Source organism: Lepidochelys kempii, chromosome 1 (assembly GCF_965140285.1).
Source record: "Lepidochelys kempii isolate rLepKem1 chromosome 1, rLepKem1.hap1, whole genome shotgun sequence".
Lineage (NCBI taxonomy): Eukaryota > Metazoa > Chordata > Testudines > Cheloniidae > Lepidochelys > Lepidochelys kempii.
In genome coordinates, this window is record NC_136380.1 from 154,900,251 (window position 1) to 154,924,583 (window position 24,333).

Sequence of the window (24,333 nt, forward strand, 5' to 3'; positions counted from 1 at the left end):
ATAATTCTAAGGAAAGGTGCTGAAGAGTAAAGAATGTCTGGAGCCTGTGCCACCTGCACTCTCAGTCATGGGCAAAAGTACCCTATCCCAGTGATTTGTGTTACCACCAGAATGTGACAGGTTTCAGAGTAACAGCCGTGTTAGTCTGTATTCGCAAAAAGAAAAGGAGTACTTGTGGCACCTTAGAGACTAACCAATTTATTTGAGCATGAGCTTTCGTGAGCAGCTCACGAAAGCTCATGCTCAAATAAATTGGTTAGTCTCTAAGGTGCCACAAGTACTCCTTTTCTTTTCACCAGAATGTGGTAGGCAAACAAGGACAAAATCTGAAAGACCAAGGACAAGACAAGTGGAGGAGGGTACTGGTCATATCTGTGTAAAAATGCAATACTGTGGATCAGTGCAGTTAGCCCTTAGAAAAAGCCTCATGGCATTACCTGGAATCCCTAATTTTTTCTCCTCACTCCCCCCCCCACCCCTTTTTTTCTTAGGAATTGGTACACTTCAACATTGTGATACAAACACAGGTAAAGCTGTTATACCCTAAAGCAGTGGTTCTGAACCTTTTTTTACCCAGTGACCCATAAACTTAAACAGACAAACCAGCGGACCCCAACCAGTGGTGATGTGGGGTGGGGGGCACATGACCTCACATATTTCTGCCTTCCATTTGGCCCTGCTCCATGAAATGCTGATGTAGCAGAGCAGAGGTACGTCTCCTTGGCTAGCTGCTACCAGCTTGTGGAGTCAATGGCAGTGAGGCAAACCCTTCTGATGGCAAGGGGAGAAAGAACTCTTCTGCAGTGATGCTACAATTTTTGGTTGAGCCCCGCAACCCAGAGAGGCTGGGTGACCCACTAACGTGAGAGGGGGTGGAGGCTCCCTTCCCAACCCCCGCCTCCCAGGGCTGAACCCTGAGCTCTGCCACGCAGAGTTGAAGCTTTGAAACCTTCTCGGAGACCCCCAGGTGGCTGTGAACCCCTGATTGAGAACCAGTGCCCTAAAGTACAATATAAAGTCAGTTTGTACAATTTCCTGAAATTTGTAGCATGGTTTGGAAATATAGAAGGTTATGATAATTATATATTTACTAGTAGTAGTATCAGGTAAGAACTTGTTTTAAGAAGCTGTTGCTGTTAAAATGTTGGGATTATATTCAGTACTTGTGAAGATTAAAGAATTTACAGAGGTGAAAGACTCATTACTACTAGCAGCAGCATTCTGAGCTTGCATCTCACTACTTCATTACCGTTAGCCTGTCTATGGTATTTAGGCACAGCCATCTCAAATTGAAAAACATGTTTACACGATGGTTCAAGCCAACTACTTTCTGGTTCCACTAACTGCATAAACATGCAATAAGTTTAATACTTTTAGGAGCAACAGAACAAGTGTCTTCAAAACCTGGGAGCACAATTTTGAACAAAAGATTTCACTGCGTTAAAACAAGGATTTCTGAGTTGGGGAAAATTACATCTTTACTTGCAGAAGTTAAGAGCTAATAAAACTTCTAAATCATTCTTCCCCCAACTACCTCCACTCTCCCCCACAATAGTCTTCCCCTTTAACTCAGCAATTTTCATTACTTGTCATTAATTGTATTGTACACAAGTTTAACCGACACTTATTAGCCAGAGGCAGGTGTAAGAGAAGAAGCCCTCCTTCTCTCCCCCTCCACGCAATCCTGTAAGGTCTCACTTAGGTAAGAAGCCAGGCACATCTCATCCCAACCCACTAAATAGGGCAGGGTAAAGCTTCCTACTTTCACACACAAACCTAGAAGCATCATCATTAGGGGAAGAATCCTACCTTTGCTGCCTACCTTTGAATTCTGGGCAGGAACAATGAATTTGACCAGTTTCCTGTTAAATTCTCTCTGCTGTAGAAGCAGAATGAGAGAATTTGAGAGAGAAGATAAATGCCACTGTACATTGGCTGTGGGCAATTACAGTTTTTAGAGTTATACACAAAAGCATAATCCTGTAAAATTAAACTAAAAAACCAAAAAAGTTAAACACTGAAATTCTGTTTACCCCCGCCCCCCCACTGACCCTTCTAATAGAAAAAACTGCACACTGTGTGGCCAACTCCTTGGAAGGGAGCAGTTTGTATCTCAGGGCTGTTTCAGGCTGGCCTCAGACACAGAAAGCTAACACTGCTATACTGTCGACATTTTCAAGGGGTTTGTTTCCAGCAGCCATGAGGGCTAGATTTTTTTTTTTTTAAATGTATTCAAGTTTTGATTTGGAAGCACAATTCTGCAGCAAACCATAGATTCCATGGGAGAATTCCTGTTGCATGGCAATAGGAAGAAAAGATGCTGAATCTGAACGTATCTCCTTGAGTGGAGAACAGCCTAGAACATGTCTGAACAGCAGTGAGTGGAAAGCCTAAACAGAAGAGCTCTCTCAAGATATACCAGTAACATTATCTGGAGAATGTTCATATGAATGAATGCACAAAAAGTGATGCTATGAAAAAAAAAACCTGGAGGCCAATGTGAAGAAAGCTAGAGGTTGCTGGGACAAAGCAGATTCAAGATATCAAGCAGCCGCAGACTAAAAAAGGAAGCGCCTGAAAAAGAATGAAAGTTGGCACAGGAACAAATCTATGGATTTACAAGGGAGAATAAAAAGGTATTAAAATACGCTGAGACTCAGAGTGAAAGTGAAGTTCTGATGGCAAAGACAAGAGGAAAATAAAACTGCTGTGGGAGAAACTCTAGATGTGCACTGACAATTCAAAAAGAAAAACACAGAGTCAGGAAGACAAATCTGTCTCTTGCTTTCCACTGCAGGTCATTCAAAGACAAGAAAAAAAATGAGGTTTTTTTTCTGGAGGAAACAGATGCACAAAAATACAAACTTCTTTGGTCACCTTGTATGTAAATTACTATGATCTGGAGGCATTTTAGTAATGTTTCAAAAGTAGTCCTTAAAACCACTGGGAATAAGTGGACCGGAAGCCTCTAGAATGTGACCACAGCAAGACCAACAACCAGTGAAGGTAGTCTGTAGGACTGTAATACTTAGAACAATCTCACCATGAAAACAAAATAATAGGAGTGTATTAGCCCCAGTTGGATTTGTAAAGTAGTAGGGAAGGAGCTCACTGTGTGTCACTTTAAAGCTCCATTCATCTTTTCTGATAGAAGTGGACATAAAGGAGCCAGTGCAATCCCGTTTACCCACTTGATTTTATGATACATACTCTCTCAAATCCTACCACCAGGAAATGTCTGGGTAAGGCAGAAATCGCTTCTCTTTGTACAAGTACAGATGAACAGAAAGGGGAGGGAAGCCTCAGTTCAAGCTGCCTTTCCTCTAGAGATCTGCTCAAGACTTTTTTGCCACCACTAACCACTGGAGGATAGAAGGAAACAAAATTAGGAAATGAAAGAAAGTGAAATCTTACACAAGATTTGAAGTTCACCTCAAAACCTATTATTACAGATATACACAAAGAGCTCATTTTTGATTACAGGTGTCAGACCATCCCTTCTACTTAAAATGGACAATACCACTGGAAGCGATAACTATAACCAGAGTAGGAGGACTTGTGGCACCTTAGAGACTAACAAATTTATTTGAGCATAAGCTTTCATGAGCTACAGCTCACTTCATCGGATTGTTAGTCTCTAAGGTGCCACAAGTCCTCCTTTTCTTTTTGCAGATACGGACTAACACGACTGCTACTCTGAAACCTATAACCAGACTGAATTTTTAAAATGCATCTACTGTATGCCTTTTACGGAACATTTTCTTAGGCAGATTAGGAATAAAATGGTTTAAAATAGCCTTCAACAAAACACATTTAGAAATATAACATTCCATCAACCAGAGTACGTAGCTGTCCCTTGTATCACTGCATATTCCAGCACATCTACATTAATGAAGAGAATCCAAGCACTTTTTTGAGACAAGCATGTCTCTCCCCTCTTCCCCATAGCTGGGTAAACAAAGGATGCTTAAGTGATTTTCCCAGGTCACAAAATAAATTCATGGCAGAACCAAGAAAACAGGAGTTTTGACTCCCAGCTTTCTGATCTAGGGTAAAATTTTCAACAGCACCATAGTGATTTGGGCGCCTCAGTCCCATTTTCAAAAGTGACTTAGGGGTTTGACTTAATTGAAGCTTCGGTTCCTGAGTGCTTAAGTATTCAGGAGCTTTTGAATGTCTAATCTTTTGGCAACTTCCACGTTAAGCCTTAAGATACTTAGCTCATATGAAGAACACTATGTGATAGAAAAAACAGGGACGCAAGTAGTGTTCCCTAAGTTGTTGATTTCTTCACTCTAACCCCGAACAACTGAACTGTGCTCAGTTCTCACACAATAAAATTCAGCAAGGAGAGACCAAGCATGGAAAGTTTTTGCTCAGTAGGAGGAAGTTTAAAAAACTATGAACTGAAAATGGGAGGCTAGAATAGAAACCTCATACAATCTTAACCTTCTTCATTAGACAAAAATCTGTGCAATTTTTTAAAAAAAGCTCTACAGCCAAATTTATTGGGGATAGGAAAGAGGCTCAAAGATTGATATTTGGTAGTTTTTTCTCATTGAGGAAAAGGATATTTGTGTGCTCCAGTGAAACACTGACCTACAGAGAGATGTTTAAAGAAAGTGAGAGGAATCTACACTATTAATAGATCTTCCAGCCTCTGCTGGAGGTGGCAGCTTAGCATTTTAATCAGGATTGGCCAGATCTTCATCTGCAGGAGATGCAGAGTGGCCTGAAGTTCATCATGTGGATTTTTATATCAGAGCTTAAAAACTCAGGCTCTGTGTATGCACTGAAGAACTCACAATATATTTGACAACATCAGGTAGGGCTTTGTCCAGGTCATTCTGCCAAATCTCCGTCATCTCTGCTGATGTGTACTAAAATTTCAGGTTCCCTGCTGCCATGAAGAGGCTGATGAAATTCCATGGCATGCAAAGGACTGAAGTGTTCTATAAATGTAATAAATGCATATACTAGCTCATTGGGACAGCTGCCTCCCATGAAAGTAATTTAGCCTATTAACATGAATAGTAACTGCTGCTTAATAGAAGAACTATTAACATAAATGTAGCTGGTACCAAATAATTTGAGATTAACTAGATGCTAATTAGGTGTCAAATTCTAAGATGATTTTTTTAATAAACAGAAGGCCAAATAAAGTTCATGAGGTATGTTTTCCTTAAAGCTTCAGTCAAGGAAGGCAGGGTTCCACAGAGCTCTTCCCAAATACTTCCTGATTATGGTATATATGCATATTCTATTTGCGGAATTTTGCAAGCTAGTATAGCTTCCGAACAACGGAGACTGTAGCTGTAAACTCCTACTATTCACTTTCTAAAAGGTATTACTGAAAAAAATAGGAGGTCTTCAAACTAACAGTGGACCATATGCAGGAGTGCAAGTAGGGTGGTACGCTCTAGTACGCAGTACCGGCAAGAGATTTTTAGCAGGTACGGGATACTGGAAAGACTTGGGGAGGCTAGCCCCTCCCCTTCCCCAGGGGGAGGTGGAGCTGCACTCTGCTCCTTAAAGGAGAAGAACAGGGCTAAGGAGGGTATTCATTCTTTATATGGGTTTAACAGCACAATATATATGCTAACAAACTTAAACAAAGGCTTGGTTTAAGTTTGTTAGCATTTGTATTGTGCTGTTAAGTTGGTCAGGGATCCTCAAGAGGGGAGACGTGGGGGGACAGAAGGTGTTTAAACAGTGTTTTTGATTCCTGCTCCAGCCTCTGGATTATGAGCATATACTGTATGAGAGCATTCTAACCAAGGGACTGAGGGTTTTAAGGTAATCTGGAGCCTTCATATTTCCTTGATCCTTTGCAGATGGACTTGTGAGTTGGATATGGTACAAAGACTGTTCTAGCCTTATTCATTGCTGATTTCTCCCTTGCAATGGGCAAAGATCAGATGTCTGCTGACTTTCGCATAGGAGTCAGCAGCCTTTGATACCTGTGGTATAAGCAACATAGCCCTTTCTTGAGTGGTTCTGTTCTTTCCTCTCCGAATGTCAACGCCTGTTCCCATTGAACTCAATAGCAAAACTTCTTTTGATTTCAATGGGAACAGGATTTGGCCCCAAGAGATCAGAGAATGTGATTTTGATCAATTACTTATCTGTCCAGAGACAGTTCTCTGGAACGTTCTACCAGGCTGATTTTGATAGCCCCTCCTGTATGACCAGGCTGAGGAAAATAATAAAAACAATTTGGGCTGCAGTTCTATCCAGACGCACATGATACACACAGTTCTATGCCTCTTTTCCATCAAGCCCAGATGGCACAGCATCTTTGCTTTCTTAGTGCCAGGCGGAGAGCAATATTTAGGCTTCGTCTATACTGCCACTTTAAAGCACGGAAACTCTCTCACTCAGGGGTGTGAAAAAACACTCACCTGAGCGATGCAAGTTTCAGCGCTGTGAAGTGGCAGTATAGATAGTGCACCAATGCTGGTTGCTACTCCTCTCGCGGAGCTGGGTTTTTTACAGCGCTAGGAGAGCTCTCTCCCAGCACTGATGCCACAACTACACAGCCACGTTAAAGTGCTGCTGCAGGAGCCCTTTAACACTGGTAGTGAAGACATACCCTTAGATAAAGGTAAGCTGGCAGAAGCTTAGTTTGGACATAAGAGAGGCACGGATAGTGTGTTAAGAGAAAGTGGGTTGACTGTCTTTCCTATCCCTCTTTCATTTAAGAAGTTTTCAATTTGGGGTGCTGCTGGATCCTCAATGACACCTGGAAATACTGGTGGCACCAGGGGCCCAAAGCACCATTTTACAACTGCATCTGTTTAACAGATGCAGTTGTAAAATTTTAGACAGGAAAGGGGGTGTCGGAGTGGATGGGGAGAGTGTGGGGGCCCCGGGCTGGGGAGGAGTTGTATGGAGGGTCACGTGGGAAGGTCACATGTCACTCCCCCCCAAACCCCCGCCGCTTGTGTCCCTCCCATGAGTGCAGTACCAGCAAGAAACGATTTCTACTTGCACCACTGACCACATGGTAGAAGTTTTTCATGAATCACCTTCCCCCTATCGTTTAGGATTATACAGACCGTCTCCCTTCGCATAAAACTATGTTGCAACTCTGACTTTATATCACAAAGACATTTGGAAAATGTTTTTAGGTTGTCTTTAATACAATTAACATTTTATTTTCTCCTTTTTGAAAGTCAGTCACACTGGCCAAAGTTTCCACACTTGGTAGACAAAGTTAAGCACCTATTTTCCTAATTAGGTACCTTACAGAGTGACCTGATTTTTAGAGGTGCTGAAGTCAGTAGAATCTGTGAAAAAGGTTTTCAGGTCTCACACTAAATTGAGAGGCAATACAGATTATTGAAAACACTGAGGAATGATGGCAAACTGTTAGAATCTGATGAGAAAGCTCAATGAAAACCTGAAGAAGCACATCCTACAAACTAACTGAATCAAGGAAATATCCTGGGCTAAACAGCAGCTACAAAGCATTGACTACTTTCCAATTTGAAGTGCTTGTAAGCTGATAAAGGAATTGAGGCACTTAAAATCTAAGATTACAAGAGCACCTCCTGATAGTCTGAGGAACATGAACAGCAAATAATAAATTCCTAAATATGGCTAACAGTCTAGAACTGGAGGTAAAAGGAATCCAGCCAACAGCTTCTCCAGAGTCCATATCATGGCTTCACTTTCTCCCACATAGGAAGTGAAGGAAAGACATGAAACTGACTACTGCAGGTGGCAGAATGAATTCCCAAGAATACTCAAACAAGATGCCTGATAACACACATTTGTTCATTGATTAACGCAGTGACAGTCTGCCATTCAGGAAGAACAGAGAAGGGCAGCAGGTACTCTGGCATCAGACGCACCATTGGTTTCTGATCACTGGAGTCCTGGGGTTGTGGATTCTCTGGAACCAACATGTGAACTTGGACCCATCAGGGGAAAGATAAAATAACACTCCCTAAGTGAGCAGCAAAAGGACAGATAATGCCTTTGTGACTAAAAAGCTGTTCTTTTCAATACAGCTTGCTCCAGGATATCCCAGCACAGATGTTTCCCTCCTTGAAGAGGTTAGTAACCTTCCCACACCTTAAAACAATGATCCCTTCTGCCAGTTAAGTTGTTAGTTCATAGAAATGACCAATACCCAACACTGTAGCACATAAAAAAAAAATCTGATAGCCTGAAAAGATGTTTAAATCGTTTCTTAATATGATCATTCAGGATGGTTTTTCAAGACCCCTACTGTAACCACTTTACCAGTCCTTTTGCACAGCAGCTCACAGCAGAAGTGGCAGTAAACAGCATTACTAATAATTGCTTCTGCAGAAATTAGATTCTCATTTGTCATCATGGATTCTTGGCAGTCCCAGCACCTTCTATACATCTAACTGCTGTACACAGAACCTGCAGTGTACTACAAGAATCAAAGCTCTCTTTTTTGAAGTCTGTAAAACTTACTATATAAAAAAAAATACTGAAAGAATGTTATTTTGGTTCTAAAATCAAGCACCTGAAAGTTAGAAAATGCCAGATCTACAGTTGCCTATGCAACTTTAATTTGGCTCCCTTGTGCTTCCACCCTGTGCACTGAATTAGGCACAGTTCCTGTGGCCAAAGTAGTATGTGATGACATTATTAAAGATCATAAAGAATACACACAAGAGGATCAAATTAAGGTTACATGGGCAACCATAAATCTGATATTTCTCAACTTTTAGTTACTTGACTTCACATCCTAAACATTTTTAGTGTAGTTTTTTTGTATGCAACTTCCTAGGGATTTGCTTTTTGTTTTTTGTAAAAGGACAAACAAAAATTCTATTATGTATAACAACCTTCCCATAAGGCATCACCATGGGAATCTGCAGCAGACTTTTACCACTTGAAATGCCAGACTAAATACATTTGCTGGCCAGAGGAAAGGTGGATATACAAGGTGGGCTGGGTGGGGAGAAATGCAGGGAAAACTAGGCTAGTGGCACCATTATGGCTAGGTGGTGGGAGGGAGCAAGGCCCAGCTTGCCTCCTCTTCTCTTGGGAACTGGAGGAGCTCCTGCCCCATATGATGCCCCAAGAGGAAGTATGGACTGCTGGGACAGGGTTACAGGCAGTGTTCCCTCTAATTTTTTTCGTCCATGCGTGGAATGAATTTTGTTATGTGCAGCACCAATATCAAGGTAATGCTGAAATCTGGGAGTCATTGTGACTTCATTGGATTATGTGGGAAAGTCATGGGAAAATTTCCATATGAGGAAAGATTAGTATTTAGATTAGAGAGTTCATAGATAAGAAAGGATATAACAGAGTTGCATAAAATAATGATTGGGATAGAGAAGGTAAATTGGGAGCTCCTGTTTACCCTCACTTAATAAAACTGATAAAAGGAAACAAACATTTAACATCATGAATAATTGACTTGTGGAACACAGTGCCAATAGATATAACTGTACACAAGAGTTTATAAGCATTCATAAAAAGATTACATGTTTATATGAATAAGAATACCCTGTCACCTGAGCAAGCAATGCCCTACGGAGAGACCCTGCTGCTACCTATAGCAGGTGGGAGACAAATATAAACAAATACTTTCCTTTCTGCAGCTCCCTCCCTCTGCTCTTCTCAGGATTCTAGTGTCTTCTCTTCCCTGCTCCTGTCCTCAGAGCAACTACCGACCAGTCCTGCTCCTCCCTTTGCCCCGCTTCTAACTGCAGCTCCCTCCCCTTTGTCCGCATCTCCATCAGAACCCATGATGAGTGGCTGATTGCAACTCAGCTCACTGCCTGGTCTGAGACTAAACTAAGCACAGTTAACTGAGTGCAGATCAGTGCCCTAAGCCTAAATATCTAGCTCAATGCCTCTCTCAAGGAGAAAAGAAAATGACCTTTCTACAGCAGCCCCTTGTCTCTTAGGGGCAAGAAATACTCTCTTCCCCCAGCATCAGAAAGAGATCCCCAAGAGTGTGAATAGGTACCTTTTATAGGCCTGAAGGAACATGTGTGTGGGGAAGTGAGTGAGAGCGGATGTGTGGGTTTGATGAAGCAGTGAAGAAAAAGGAGAAGATACACCAAAATATACAGTCAACTGAAGGGGAAAAAGGAGTGAAGGAAAAGGGAAGGAAGTACAAACACAAACAATACATAATACATTACAATAATATTTAAATAAAGCTATTTTATTAATACTGGTTTATTGCTTTGGATTCTCATTAACAAAAGGTTTCATACCCCATTAGCTTCCTGAACCTCCTCCTTCTGGGGCCATCAGATAGGTTTATACATTTGAATTAATTTAGCCACACTAACTATTTTGAAGCAGGTAAATATCATCAGTTCCTTTCTACAAAGAGATAAATTGTACTAATACTATTCTTTCTCTAACAGTAGCTTTATGACAAGCTAGTCTGGTCCCCAAGTACATAGGGTAAGAGCACAGAGGTAAGGTAATTTTTCTCAATGAAAGAAAATGTATTTTTTTAAATGTGTTAGCTATTTTTAAAAGTTATTTTACATTTCAACTGACTTGTACTAAAGTAAGAAAAATAATGTGTCATTTCCTATAGTCCAGTTGTGGAAGCAGCAGCAGTTTTCAAAGCTGATGAATAATGTAAGCTCCAAGATCAGATCTTACTATAAACTGCAATATTTAATAAATTGTGTACAGTGCTGCTGAAGGAGCCCTCTCCCCCACACCCTCCCGAGCCCTGCACACCTCCATCACCCCCCCCCACTTCACCCACCCACCCTACACATCCTCCACGCTCACCTGTGTGAGCGCCTCACGGCTCATGCGTGGCCCTTCATGGCCTCCTGTGCGGCCACACAGGTGCACACCTTAGAGGAACTACAGGGTACAGGTGCCTGGCTTGACTCTCCCTCCCACCCCACTGGAGGTTGGGGGAGCTCCTGTCCTACGTCAGGCCCACGGGAAGGTGGAATACTGGAGTCACATGCCAGGTCAGGATGAGAGAAGGGGTTGTTAGTGGAATCCCAGACTGGCTCCCCTCAATTCCCAGCTACAGGTATTCTGGCATCTTCCAGACATTCCCAGCACAATGTCTGCTGGTGCTTTGGGCAGTGTTATGGACCTGGCCTTGGAAATCTTTATGCATGTTTGTTGTTGGGGCAGATTGCCAAAATTTTCCTGAGGAACACAAGTGAAAGACGGTAATGATGATTTTTAAACACTTTGAACCTGTCTACATGGGAATTTCTTCCAGTTATAAACCTCTATAACAGTTTATAGTAGTTTAATGATAAGGCTATAGTTAGTTATACTGGTATAACTCCATGTGTGGACACACTTACTCAGGAATAAGAACAGCTTTTTTCCATTTAGCTTACCCTACTTCCAAAGTGACGTAAGTAAATTACATCCTCCACTGCTATAATTAAAACTCCTTTAGTTTTACTGTTAGCTTCCTATGTAAATACTCTTATTCTAGTAAGAAACTTTCCCATGTAGACAAGCCTCATATAACTTTCTTAATCCAAATGCCTTAGAAAAATATTAAGTGTTCGAATGAATTTATAACAAATGCTAAGATTCAGCAAAGCGTTCAACAACCAATTATCTCTGCCCTGGCAAGCATGCACTGGGCAGCTGGAGGATCATGCAAATGGTACACACTAATAGAATTCCTCTGTTGAACACTACAGGAGAAAATATATGGGATTTAACAACCTAAAGGACATGTAAAGGGCAGCCTAGCACAGAAAAGGATGGCAAAGCCTTGTTCATGCCTTAAGTGATGTCTAACAGCACAGGAAGGATTCTGATTCAAATTAATCCAAATGGAATTTCATGGGACAAATAAGGCACTTCTATAGTTCGAAGGGTTCGTCCTTACTGAATATAAAGGTTTGCTGCAAATAATGGAGATGTTAATGCCTCTCAAAGAAAAAGTCACAGAAACCCTTTTAATAGAAAGCGTTAAACAACTGAAATTAGGGGGTCACTACCAGCTCTTCCCAAATCATATATATCCTAAGGTCAAGTCTCCATATAGTACCAAACTAGCTATACCAGTGCAATCCCTAGGGTGGACAAAATTATACCAGTATCAAGGTGCCTTATGCCAGTATCACTTACAAGAATAAGGGTGTGGCTACACTTGCAGATGTAGAGTGCTTTGAGTTAAACTCACTTTTGGAGAGCGCACTAGGGAAAGCACTGCAGTCTGTCCACATTGACAGCTTCAAGAGCACTGGCGTGGCCACATTTGCAGCACTTGCAGCGGCATTGGGAGTGGTGCGTTATGGGCAGCTATCCCACAGAGCACCTCTTCCCATTCTGGTGCTGTGGCTTGTGGAAAGGGGGCAGGGGTCGCGGGGCATTCTGGCTCCTGTCCCAAGGCCCCGTGATGCATCGGTTCGCATCTCAGCAATCCCTGTGGTTCCATCCACATTTGGCGCCATCTTTCAACTTTTTTTTGTACTCCGGGCGCTGTCTTCCCTTTCGGTCTTCGGGACTAGAGCCCGAACTGCTGAGGAGTATGCTGACGAGTCTCACCAGCACGTCACGTTTGGCAGTCGAGTTATTCCTTATGATCCAAAGTAACAGCGAGGGTTCCCACGATGATATCTACTCAAGTAACGCATATGACACAAGTTTGCTTGTGGCATTCACGGACATGCTCACCACCATGGAACGCCACTTTTGGGCTTGGGAAACAAACACTGAGTGGTGGGATCACATCATCACGCAAGTCTGGGATGTTGAGCAGTGGCTGCAGAACTTTTGAATGAGAAAGGCCACTTTCATGGGACTGTGTAAGGAGCTCGCCCCTAACCTGCGGCGCAAGATTGAGAGCTGCCCTGATGGTGGAGAAGCGGGTGGCTATTGCAATCTGGAAGCTGGAAACTCCGGACACCTACTGATCGGTCGCTAACCAGTTTGGAGTGGGAAAGTCAACCGTTGGAATTGTGTTGATGTAAGTTTGCAGGGTCATTAATCGCATCCTGCTCAGAAGGACCGTGACTCTGGGTAACGTGCATGACACTGTGGATGGCTTTGCACAAATGGGTTTCCCTAACTGCGGAGGGGCGACAGATGGCACACACATTCCAATTCTGGCACCAGCCCACCTAGCCTCTGAGTACATTAATCAGAAGGGGTATTTCTCTATGGTTCTCCAGGCGCTTGTGGATCACCGTGGGCATTTCAGTGACATTAACACAGGCTGGTCTGGAAAGTTGCATAACACATGCATCTTTCAGAACACTGGCCTCTTCAGGAAGCTGCAAGCCGGGACTTTTTTCCCCAGACCAAAAGATCACCATAGGGGAAGTCGAAATGCCCACTGTGATCGTTGGAGACCCCGCTTACCCTTTAATGCCATGGCTCATGAAACCCTACACAGGGAGCCTTGACAGCAGCAAGGAGCAGTTCAACAACAGGCTGAGCCGGTGCAGAATGACTGTGGAGTGTGCTTTTGGCCGTTTGAAAGGTTGCTGATGCTCTTTGAATGGGACGCTGGACCTGGCTGGTGACAACATCCCCGTGGTTATATGCGGGGGTTGAGTGTAGTCGGTAAGGGTCGTAGTTTTCAGGGCTGGGTGGTGAAGCTACAGGTGTTGGAGGCAGCTGGTGGCGGTAAGAACCTGGATGTTGAGGAAAGTGGGTTGGAGGTGACATGGGGGCACAAGGGAAAGAGTTTGGGACAAGGGTTGCAGGGGGGAAGGGCAGTAGAGTTCTGCCTGCATGGCTATGAGCGCCAGGATAGAGTCTGCTTAGCGCTCCATTATGCTTATCAGCCAATCCGTGCTTTGCTGCCGGAACACCACACTTTTGTGCTGGCGCTCCTCATTCTGCTGGCGGATCCTCCTTTCACTGTCCCACCACTCCTGCACTTTTCGATTTTCATTACTTGAATGTTACATTACTTAATGCAACAGGTCTTCCTTGCTTCTACGTGGCCTCTTTCTGATTCTTTGGAGTCCTTCGGCTAGTGATAATACGGACGGCTGAGATCTCAAGGTTGCATCTGCAAAGGCAAAATGCAACACTTAACAGAGGTAACATTGTTCACACCAGGCAGAGCAATGATTTTCCCATACTTAAGGGCAAGCACAGTCTACACAAATAGCATAATTTGCCTGTCCCAAAGCGAGCGCACATAACCCATGGGAGCCCCAAAATGGTGAGTAAGCACAGGGTCAAACATGACTAATTGTTTCACTGCTGTACTGTCCTCTGGGTTTCTGTTCCTTGGGGAGAGCCAACAGTGGCAGGGGGCCCCTATACTGAACACTGTCCCCACATTTTCCACAGGAGTTCATCCTGGAAGATATCTCGCTGCTGAGGGTGAACTGGGAAGCAAGGGAGGGTCTTCTACTGCAATGTGGCTTCTGCCCTGGCCCATATGCAGCTTGCCTGGATACAACAATGGTCCCCTTGCCCCTCACGGTGCAGTGACACAGACAAGTTAGCCTTACTGGGACAAGTACCACAGTGGCTGTCCCGAGAAACCTGCACAAGCGCATTGCCCAAGTTCTGGATAAGACCTTTGAAGAGATCACTGAGGTCAATTACCGTGATGTGAGAGAGCACATCAACACCCTATTCCCATCTTGGCATGCATGCACACACCGCTAACCCTCCTCACCCCAAGAGCCCACACCGAATAACTTCCTTCACAAAATAAAAGCCACTTACTGGGAACCTCCTCTGGTGTTTGTCCTTCCCAAAGCCCCGGCCGCCGTGACTGGCTACCTTCCTCCTGGCCTGAGAACAGCTCCTGGCTGCATGTATCTAGGGATTCCGGGGTGTCTTCCTCCGGCTCAGCACCTTTGCTCCCGCTTTCCTCCTCTTCCTCCTGCCTTGTTGAACTGGGCTCTGAAGCGTCCACGATGGTACTCGGAGAGGAGGTGGGGTCGCCGCCAAGTATCACGGCCAGCTCTTTGTAGAAACGGCAGGTTGCAGGGGCAGCACCGGAGTGGCTGTTTGCCTCGCGGGCTTTGAAGTAGGCATTCCGCAGCTCCTTCACTTTAACCCTGCACTGCAGTGCATCCTGGATCCTGGCCCCTTTCCGTCATGTCCCTTGATATCTGCCCAAAGTTATCGTAATTCCTATGGGTGGAGCGCAGCTGAGACAGGACAGCTTCCTCCCCCCAAATGCTGATGAGGTCCAGCACCTCACCATTGCTCCATACTGGGGATCGCCTGACGCGTGGAGGCATGGTCACCTGGAAAGACTTGCTGAGAGGACTCCATGCCTGGCTGAGCGAACAGGAAGGGGATTTTCAAAATTCCCAGAGAATTTAAAGGGCAGGTCTGATGGTTGGTCACCTGAGGTCAGAGCAGTAGAGTTCAAAGTAATGACCAGAGTGGCTAGCACAGGCATTGTGGGACACTTCTGGAGGCCGATCAGAGCGCACTAACCGACCAGGGCATCCACACTGGTGCTGTGGCGCTCCAGCAGGGGCGCACAAAACGTTATTCCACTCACCGAGGTGGAGTACCAGGAGCACTCTAGCCACAGAGTCAGAGGGCTCTATGTGCCTTGCCAGTGTGGACGGGTCGTGTGAGCTAGTGCGCCCGGCGCTCCTTTAATGAGCTTTAACTCACAAGTGTAGCCAAGCCCTAAGTTGTACTGATCTAAGACTCCTTTCTACCAGCAATCACTGTGTCCACACCAGATTGTACTGCTTTAACTATATCACTTTACAAACAGCTATTAGTGATATATAGGTATCTTATAACAGCATACCATAACTGCTGTCATGGTAAGGACATCTCTCTCACCTGAGGACATACCAACTTGCCCCTGAAGGTTAAATGAGAAAACAGAGGTCCCCTTCTGTCTTTATTTCTTAGGGCATGTCTACACAAGTTATACCAGTTTAAGATATGGTGTGAATTTAAACCATTGTAGTTATAATGGTATTACTATGTGTAGTTAACTGCACCATAGTTCTTACCACATATACCAATATACTTTACTGTATAGACAAGTACGACGTTTAAGAGCTGCAGGACCTCAGCCCAGGAGAGGGATGGTTTCCCAGCAGGACTGAGCACTAGCCAGTACGTAATGGTGGCCAATTTGCCAAATACTTCCACTCTCTGGAAGTGGAACAAGAGAGATCTTGTGGCATAAGGAGCGCAAACAGCCTATCCCATTCATGCTGCACATAAGGAATGCCTTCCAAGTTCCTTTTTATAGAAAATAGCCACTGTCCTGAATCAGCTGAGAGACTGCATGATGCATCTGACCCCACCACAGAGTTAACCCAGGCTAACTCTGCACTGCAAACATGCACTACAAGAGACTAATCAATGAAGACAGATTATCTGATGGAAAAAAAAGGCAACGAAGTCTAATAGCTGACTGACAGAGCTGCCTACTCAGCAAAGGAGGAACAACCTAGTTTCTAGATTGTTGAAGCCCCCCTCCCCTCCAAAAAGGAAGTTGTACTTACTATATGACCTTACCATAAATACATCACAAGATATACATTTTGATTACTAAACTAATATCACACTATCAACATAGTAAAATGTCACTTATCTAATGGGAGACATCTCAGTACTGTATTTAAGGTAGTGTAGTGTGTTAAAATCCACTTTTCACTGTTATAAAAACAGTTTTCTTAATACTGACCTGCATGCTCTGCCACCAACAGATTCTCTCTGACAAAACATTTATTAAAGTAAAACTATATGTCAGTAATAACTTACAGATAAAACTCTAAAGGAAAGTTGCAGGTGGTAAAATATACATAGAGTTGAAAAGCAGGAAATTCAGAGCTAAGGTTTAACTTACTAGAATCTTATTGTATGATTATGGGGAAGATTCTATTTTCTGTGGTTACTAGCAAAATCAAATATGATAAAAATTTGAGTTTCTGATGTTCTCAGGGTATACAGGAAGACTGAGTATAGCTTGGCTATTTCAACGGAACTTCTAGATTTTAAGATGTAAAATTAACCTTAACACTGAGGAAAAAAATAAAGCAAATAAATTCAGCTACCTACAATATCCAGTAAGGATTTTTCCCTTAAATCCTTATGTGGAAGTGAGTGAACCTTAGATTTTTCTGGGATTCCCATTTTAAACTAATACTAACATGGCACCTGTGGGAAGGTGTATTCATCTCCTCTTTCTTGCAGGCTTTCAACGATCACAGGAGTGGAACTCCACTGTTGCAGGCCTTAGGAAACATGTAGAAATGGGGAGTTCTTCTTGGGAAGGATGAGGTCTACAGGGGGAGAATGGGGAAGCAATGAATGGGGAATGACCTTTGGTGTCAGCCAACTCCTCCCTGCATTAGGGCTAAATCTTTCCAGGGTGTCAACAACACTCGATTTAGACTCGATTTTCCTAATCTCATGTGGTTCCTAATGAACGCTGCAAGGGTCTCCACATGACTTTAAGGCGTGGAGGACAAGGCCCTGCTGAACTTCTCAGGACAGTAATTCTGAAGATTTGCAGGGGAGGTAAAATGTCTACCACCACTACCAGAATTCCTTTCTCCTCTGCCCTCAGATTCACCCCAATCAACCTCTCATGTAAACCACCTTTACAGTCTACAGGAAATGCACACTAGGAGTTATGCAGAAGGATATATCAAGATTAACAGAGGACTTTGTGGAGCAGCAGAGCAAAGTTCAAATCCAGAGAAACAACTACACAACCAACCCACAGCAGGGAGACTTTCTATTCCAGGTGCCCACAACACAAAACAGTGAAAATCTTGACACTATCAAACGGAAATCTTAAACCTGGGAAAAAGAGAAAGAGAACCATGCTACACCATAACCTACTACTGAATAAAGAACAGACAATAATGGCAAACTGAAAGAGGGAATCCCAACGTGAAGGCCTTATCTGATCATTATAACTTCCAGAATTACACCAAGCTCTGTGAAAAAGTTCTAGTTTGGGTGGAGTTTTAGTTTTGGTTTTCTCAGTCACACACACACACTTGGATTACACTTTTAATAGTTGTCTCACTAGCAAAATATTTTGAACTTGAGTTTCAGACCAGGGAAGCACTCCTTTCTGTCACATGAATAAGTCCAAAAAGTGTCATCGTAATCCATTCTCAAACTTGCAAGAGAGTTTTAGAAGAATTTTTTTAAACTTTGATGACTGTCACTCTTGAAAGTGAGACATGATTTACTGATAAATTTTAAGTTTACATTAAGGTTTTCTGGAAGTTCCATTCCCTTTCCTGAGTGACAAGCTTCCTTCCTGATCTGTTCACAGGTGGACATTTATATTTGCAAGGAAAGATACAATTTAAAATAAATAAATAAATAAAAATAAAGTAGGTCTCCAACAATCTTCTGATGTCTTAACTTAATGCCTTCAGGGTCTACAAGCCATTTTCATGTTACTGTTCTAAAAACCAAATCAACAATCTTTGACCTTGTGCAATAACTCATGCAGTTGAGTGGGGAACAGAAGTGAGTTTTTTTGCTAGAAATTGACACTTTTAGACCACTAACTCTGGCAATTACCTCTATTTTTAGTGTCAAGATTAAGAAAATTCTTTAAATGAATTGAACATTTGGCACAAAATACCTACTTTCACCTCAAACCTAGCCTATCTTTGAAGACAATATCAGTTTGTGGATTTTAGATAGAGTACCAAAATTCATTTTAAAATGGAAATTGAGTTGTAATCTTAATTGGATTAACAGTTGCCTACACGTACAACCTACACAGTGCAACATTAAACCGTTTGAGAATATTAATCAGTAGCAGAGATACAAATGGTAATACTTGAATATATGTAAGTTGTTAAATGAAGGACTTTAAAAAGGAAATGTTTTTCAGAGCAAAATTTACACTTGACATGCCTACTGGATATTAAGAACTGACCTTTGCTAACACCATATTAGGATTAATATGGCTTGATTACCTTTAACTTGTACCATGATATCTACATGAAATATTACAGGACTACAAAAGTCATCAACAATTTCTGGGGCTTTTGTTTAAGGACAAAATGCAATGTACCTTTTTTATAATACTATCTTGTCTTTTGCTATAATAAGGAGAAAGTCTGTAAATACTTTAGCTGATATAACCCCACAAGGGATAGTGCTTGGTACCTGTGCCAAAATATCAGCTATCTTGCCATTGCTCAGAGCTAGTATTAAGGCAGCATACATCCGAGCCTTCTTTTACCAACCCTTCCATATCAGCGCCAGTGTGCCCGTCAGTATCATTAAATATCTCCATAGTTCTCAGAATTAGTGCACTAGTATTTTAGACAGAAAGATGCAATTGCTAATTGCTTTTTTCACACCTTAAATTTCTTTTGGGGGGGGAAGGAGGGTTGTTGAATATCTTTGTTTATTGTTTGGTTTTAGCTTTCCTTTCATTGTTTGTTAAAAAGTGTCATTACAGTTAATTGTTTTATTTACCATCCTTTTGTGTGTGAAATGTGAAAGTAAACTGGTATAAGTAGCAGAAAGCATATTGAGAGCCAGTAGTATTCTCGGACTTGTGCAAGTAAAAACAAATGAGAAATTGAAGACAGAGGTTAAATTCCATTATTTAAAGATTCTCAGATCTGAATAGTGAAAGACATTAGTAACAAGAGGAATTTTTAAAAAAATACAATTTTAATCTTGACAAATGTCCATTTAACATGAATTTACTGCAGTGTAAGGCATTAGACTGAAATACTTACAATTAAGGCATTCTGATAGACAACAGGATAAGTAACTGCAATGAAAGCAACCCGTAGTCTGTCTGTGATGTTCCCAACAAAGTAGTCTCCATGTTAGCATTAAATGAGTGCCATAAATCAATGTGAATCTTACAGGCCCAGAAAATCAAAGCTGAAACAAAATCCTTACACAGCAAGGACTGAAAACAAAACTATACTGAACATAAAATACATGTTCTGGTCTTGTATGTTCTGTACCCATGGTCCCCCTTCTGCATTAAAAGGAAACTAGGCATTATTTTCAGCCTAAAGAAAACTATTGCATATAGTAAAGAATGAGCTCAATGATTTTCATGGCAACACCTCATGTGGTAAAACCTCTTCACCCACTTTAAGTTTCATACCGACTACTATATGCTGTGGTCAGAATTAAGGTTTTAAGTAAAAAAAAAAAAAAAAAGCACTTAGCGTAATTATCTATGAATTATGAATCTAATTCACTGCCTCGCCATTAGAATGAAAACACTTAAATATTTTAGCATATATCCCGCTCAACAGCAAAGGAGAGTTGCTTCCAAGTGAAGTTTTACATAGAAAGTCTTAAAGATTTGTCTATAACTCATCTCACTGCCAGTTAACTTGAGGTAGATTAACACATCTGTGAAGGCTCATACGGAAACTTCCTAATCTTTACTATAAACCAAGCCCTAATCAGAGTGCATCTGGATGTGCACAAGTTTGTCAACAATCCAAGACTTAACCTGGGACTGGCACAGTAACATGACCAATGCTAGTATCCTAAAGGACACCACTGAATTTTAAGTTAAAGGCAACAAAGTTTAACAAGGGATAGAAGTTTCATGGTGCTGACCATCTATGCAATACTTGTTTTATATTTAGGGATAAAGAAGTATATGATATGGTGTATACAAGTGAAAATCTTCCCTCAAGTGTTTTCTGGAAGATACACTTTTATGAATGTATCTATTCCTCCACAGTCCTTACACTCCTTTCCTCCAACATCCACCCAACATGAACAATGCCTACTAATAGAATTTAAGCAGGGGGTAGTCAGGCTGTTTATTAACACACAACCTTAATTTCAACCAACTAATTAGTATGAAATTACAATGAAATATATTCCAAAAGGCTAAAAGCAACTAAAAGTATTTGTCTCTTCAGATAAAATCAACTATTCTTACCAGTGTATTTGTTCATTCAAATTTTGTTAACCCAGAGTTTAAAAGAAGTCTAACAGCAAACTGCATTTTTGTGTGTTAGCTGGGAGATTAAATCCCAGGTAAAACAGGTTTGCAGATCAACAGAAGAGAAATATAAGAATATACTTCTAAGATTTGTTCAACCCCTGAAGATGTCTAACACTAATGTTACCATTCTCCTTTCCATAGAAAGACATGTTTTCAGGGAGACTACATAAGATGGTAGCGGTAACCATCTATTTGGAAAAAGAAATTATATGTATTTTAATTATTTCATGCGTCTAAAATGCAAATCAAGGCCAGGTGTGCTGTTTTGCAAGAGCTAAATTACTGTATCAATCAGTAATAAGTCACAGGAACACAGACACTTAGTTGATGGCTTACTGAGAGCTGTTTAGCAAGATGCATATGCAGCAATACAAATCAGTTTTACACTAGCCTTCCATGGAGGGCTCAAAGATGAATAAGCTTCATAGATCTTAGGTGGTACATAGTAAGAACTCCAACTATAGCCCCATTCAAGTGACAATAATACCAACTATACAAATAATGGAGCTATTTATTAAAATGGTCTTTAAGAGGAATGACATCTTTCTGACCTCTACAAAAGAAGGCAACTAAGGGTAGTGTGGCAGCGCTGTGACATGGGCAGCGTAGTTATGCTTTATCGCCAGGAGACTCTCCCCGGGCGATAAAAAAAATCCACCCCAAATAAGAGGTGGTACTGCTCCCGGCGATAAAGAGCTATCTATACCAGCGCTTTTCAGCGCTAAAACCTTTTGTTGCTCGGGGATGTTTTTTCACACCCCTGAACGACTAAAGTTTTAGCGCCGACAGTGGCAGTGTAGACACGGCTTAAGCAAGCATAACTAGTTAGCAGTGCTAGCAGCACAAAGACCCAACCTATTTCTTGCTACAGGCTGTGTAATCTTAGCACTACTCTGACACTATTAACCTATTTACATCACAAAGAACAGTTTTAAAAGACCACGTGATTCAGAAACACCGAACTATTCACTTTAAAGTTCTACAAGTAATTTACAGCTTATTGTGCTATCTTTTCAGAAGCATCTGCACACAAAATAAGAGTCATTTTATACTTCAAAATATTTACAGCAACCCCCTTTGAAAGGTATTCATAAATATAGGCACATATATTATGCCTTTTTACTAACCCTAACCACATCAGAGTAAAATACACTAGGTACTATAATTCATACACAATATCACCACCTGAAGAAATCACATGAACATAAGAAATTGTTCTTCTACTGGTAGTGCCAGTTTTGTCCAATTTCTTAACTACAGAAGCTTTTCTCCATTTGACAAGCATTAAGTAACATCAGTTAAACCATTTCTTGTGCAAACCAACAAACCTCTTTAAAGCTTTATAGTTTAAAGCTTACAAGGTGTTTTATAAAACCAATAGGTGTTAAGACAATGGTGCCCTATAATAAACAATAAAATGAAAAGCGCCCATATATTTGTATTTAATTAAGAACAAAGCAATCTGATCTTAAGACTGACATGTTAGTGTAATTCTGAAGAAACACAGTCATTCAAGAAAGATGACCATTTTAGCCCTGGTTTTCAAGTCAAACAACTACTGACATTTCAGCTAACAGTCATGTTGTGCAAAATAAATTTAAAAAATAAAATTCCACTCTGCTTAAAATCAAGAGAACATTGTAACTTGTCATCCTTACACCAGGCTTCCACAAGACACTGTCATCAACAAACCGAAAACAGCTTCACTGCTGAAACACCTACAACATCAATTTTTGAATGAGAAATATGCATAAAATGAGGAAGTTATAAGTCTCTTCAAATATGGTGCATCTCCCTTTCATTTCCATTTTGCAACCAAAACATCTAAGCCCTGAAGATATGAAATGTGAGAGAAGGCTGATAAAATGGGTTTCAATACTGGACAGTCACAGAAGAGGGGGAACTTCAGCTTCAATTTTCCATCAACGTGCTGATCAGGCTGATCCTCTGCATTTTGCCGAGTATAATTACACAACACAGATAAAAAAGGTGGGGGACTCGGACTGTCAGCTCCATACACCCTACCACACTGGTGAGCCAAAACAGCGGTGCCACGTTAACAGCTATCCCAACTTGGGTGTGATGCACGCCTTGAACATCGGTGTAACAGCAGTTGCATAATAAGCCTCTAACAGGCCAAGTTCTCCTCCTGCGTCGTTATTCCGAGCGGACGGTGGGCACCGCCAGGGATTCACACGGGAAGTGAGCATTACCTGAGACGGAGTACCACCGGCATTGCCACTAACGAGCTGGTTACTATGCAGCAAAGCACAGGAAGGCACCTGGCGCCCCAACGCGCAGATACCCCCACGGAGAGGCGGCTCTACAGAGGAGCCTGCCCCTGCCCAGCCGGCAGCCGCAGACCCGGGCTGGGGAAAGCGGCGGCGGCGGCTGCTGCCAGGCTGGGCGCAGGGGAGCTGGCGGAGCACGGTGGCCGGAGGAGATACCGGGCAGCTTCTCCCCTCCGCGCCCATGCTCCGAGAGGCGGGCGCCGCCGTGGAGTCGCCGCGGCCGCCGCCGCACGCAGCGGAGGGCGCGGGTGACACACGGGCACGGCGGCTCAGGTGGGCGCCGAGCGCAGCATCCCGCTGCCCGCGCGCAGGGGCCGGGCCGGGCCGCTCGCCGCCGCCCCCCCTCCGCGGAACTTACTTGCCGATCACCTCGCAGAGCTCGTACACGTCCTCGAACAGCACGTCGTCGTCGGCCATGGTCCAGGCAGGGGTGGGGGACCCGCCGGAGAGGCGGCCCGGGGGAGGGGGGCCCGCGGGCACGATCCCCTCCGCGCTCCCCGCCGGGCACCACCTTCAATCCCAGCCGCCGCCCGGGGGCTCCCGCGGCCGCGCCGGGAATGCCCGCTCCTCCTGCGGGCCGCGGCCGCCCCGCGCGGCTCACGCTGGCTTCGGGCTCCGCGACCCCGCCCGCCTCGCTCGCTCCCTCCCTCCCTCCGCCGGCCGCGGCCCCGGCTAGCAGGGCGGAGCGGGCACCATGCAGGGGCCGGTGTAGCGGCAGCGGGCAGCGCCGCCTCGTTCCTCGTGGTGCACGCGCCTGCGGGGGGGGGGGAGGCAAGCGCGACCCCGACCCGCACTCCGGCGGCAACGGCGGCGATAAGCGCTTTACCGGCGGGCGCGCGCGCACCACCACCGACACTTTCCCAGTCCGTCACGCAAGCGAGCAGGCGCGCGCCCCCCACTGAGCACGCACGCGGGCTCTTCGCGCTCACCCCCCCACCCCCCACTCTCGCCACAACCGCGCGCAGAGCCACGCCCACTACTCCGGGAGACAGGGATTGGCCCCTGTGCGCAGGCGCGCCGCGGGCCCACATAACGTCATGGGAAGTGAAGGGCCGGGCGGAGGCAGTAGGCTCCCATGTGAAGCTCGGGAGGGGCGGGGTCGTTCCCTGCCCGAGTTCCGAGGCGCGCGCTGCGTGTGGCCCATTGAGAAGCAGGGGG

At 43.5% G+C, this 24,333-nt stretch overlaps 1 protein-coding gene across 15 annotated transcripts in view; it reads right to left on the minus strand.

The window, feature by feature from the left end:
- CASK (calcium/calmodulin dependent serine protein kinase) overlaps nucleotides 1-24,126 on the minus strand; it is a 421,703-nt gene extending 397,577 nt beyond the window's left edge. For 9 of the 15 annotated variants that reach the window (XM_073358808.2, XM_073358793.2, XM_073358785.2 and 6 more), the window contains exon 1: nucleotides 23,534-24,125. In XM_073358808.2, the coding sequence (XP_073214909.1) occupies nucleotides 23,534-23,592 (59 nt within the window). In that variant the 5' untranslated portion in view covers nucleotides 23,593-24,125. Of the gene's footprint in view, nucleotides 1-23,097; nucleotides 23,395-23,533 lie in introns of those variants that run through there. The other 6 variants (XM_073358759.2, XM_073358724.2, XM_073358802.2 and 3 more) reach the window with 4 other exon arrangements.
- Nucleotides 24,127-24,333: the final 207 nt, after the last annotated feature.